The sequence below is a fragment of the Opisthorchis viverrini genome, assembly GCF_000715545.1.
Source record: "Opisthorchis viverrini unplaced genomic scaffold opera_v5_1814, whole genome shotgun sequence".
Classification (NCBI taxonomy): Eukaryota; Metazoa; Platyhelminthes; class Trematoda; order Opisthorchiida; family Opisthorchiidae; genus Opisthorchis; species Opisthorchis viverrini.
Window position 1 is genome coordinate 373 of NW_008753817.1, and position 1,725 is coordinate 2,097.

The 1,725-nt window shown below is 44.5% G+C and overlaps 1 protein-coding gene across 1 annotated transcript; it reads right to left on the reverse strand.

Annotated features, from left to right (window-relative positions):
• Window positions 1-770: 770 nt before the first annotated feature.
• On the reverse strand, window positions 771-1,133 carry T265_15898 (hypothetical protein; the record flags this gene model as incomplete). Its single annotated transcript, XM_009179313.1, has 1 exon — window positions 771-1,133. A coding segment is annotated over one exon (363 nt), but the record flags the coding sequence as incomplete, so codon positions are not given.
• Window positions 1,134-1,725: the final 592 nt, after the last annotated feature.

The following is a 1,725-nucleotide window of genomic DNA, read 5'->3' on the forward strand; positions in this document are numbered from 1 at the left end:
CCAATGAACTCGCTAGCTAACAGGCGATTCTACACAGGAACCGAGGTGACTTCCATTTGACAACCCCAAACATTAGGAACGCGACGAGGGATACCGCTAGTCAGTACAAACCTGCAAACAGGTTGTCATCCGTTGCAATGCTCAAATCATACATAACCTATCTAAACTAAACTGTGTCAACCTCACGCAAGTCGATTCGTCCCGTGAAATTCGACATGACGGAGTCAATCACACATGAAATAACCCATATTCTGATGAAACATACTTCGGACTTATTACGACGAGCGGGTGACAGAAACGACTGGTAGCTGAGATAGGAGAGTGAAGCGTACGAACTTGCAGGCTCTTGGTTACCTGGAAAGCGCCGTTGCTGCAAAAAAGGTTCACGGTGAATTACGCCGAAAAGAACGAAATTGAACTATTTCTACCTCCATTGGTACTGTCATTTTCATAGGTTTTGTTTTGTCCGCAAAGTATTCATTTGATTGGACAGTGCCACTGCTTTTAGAATGTGCAATTCAGTGATTTTAGATATGAATTACACTCGCATGCAATGCTGATTGTTCCATTACCTGTTGCTGGGATCAAGTGCAGAGGGACACCATAAGAGGGCTAGAGTAATCGTATATACCTTTCTGTCAATCGGTCAGATCAACCTGCAGAAACTGACAGCCGTGATAACACCATCTAGGTATATGGGGAAGGAGAGTGGATAGAAACTGCGGAACAATAAGGGTATTTATAAAAGCGGGACATAACAACAAGGGGGGTTAGTTAGGGTCTTCAAGTAGTTGACTGCATCCAGATTCAACCGCACGTTTTTCAAGTGGCGTTCGTTCATCAGGTTCTTCCCCCCTGCCTTCTTCTTCCTCGTCGCCTTCGTCATCTTCCGCATCTTCAGATGAACTCTCACTAACTGAGCTTGATTCACTCGTTGAGACGGGCTCATAATAAATCACGGAAAGGTCATAACAAGAAGGTGGGGAATCATCAGTCGACTGTTTATTGTTTGATAACTGTGGGAAAAGAGGGGATGGGCGCGCAGAATGATTGATGTATTTGACGAAGCTAGCCGTGCCCGGACCGGCATACACCAGTGTCAAAGCGTTGTTTATCGGACTCACGCTTAGCAACTGTAACAAAGTGGAATTGTAAAAGATTTGAAATTTTACCTTCAAATTCCTCTAAACTACAACAAATGATGATAGAACACACCATGTTGCAGTATCACATATGGTGAAACAGAACCATCCTAGTTGGTTTATGAGGTAGGTCCAAAAGAAAAACGCGGGTACTTAACCGCCACACAACCATGTCCAGTTTTTTTTTAAACAAAGCGATCTACAAAATCTGGGATGGAAATTGGTTTAGTGCATTCCCTTCTTAAACACACGAGATACCTACACCTCTAAACGTCCGTTAGGTACTCGTACAAAGTGACGGTGGTTAAAACTCTCATCCTGCAACACCTCCAGCGCACGAAGGATCATATAAATCTAGCCCTGTAAGGCAAACAACACCGACATCGCCCAGACTCCCTATAGTCTCAGTCCGGGTTTCCAGTACATTGTCTCCGGTTTAGCGCGACAAAATGCATTCGAGAGAAACTCCACAACTGCGTTACTTGGCGTCTAAGGAGAAGACATCTGAGAGACGATCAGTCCTCAACCTTATGGGCAGAAGCACCCCATGCCTTAGGCTTTCAAATAGATCATGGTTGTAAGG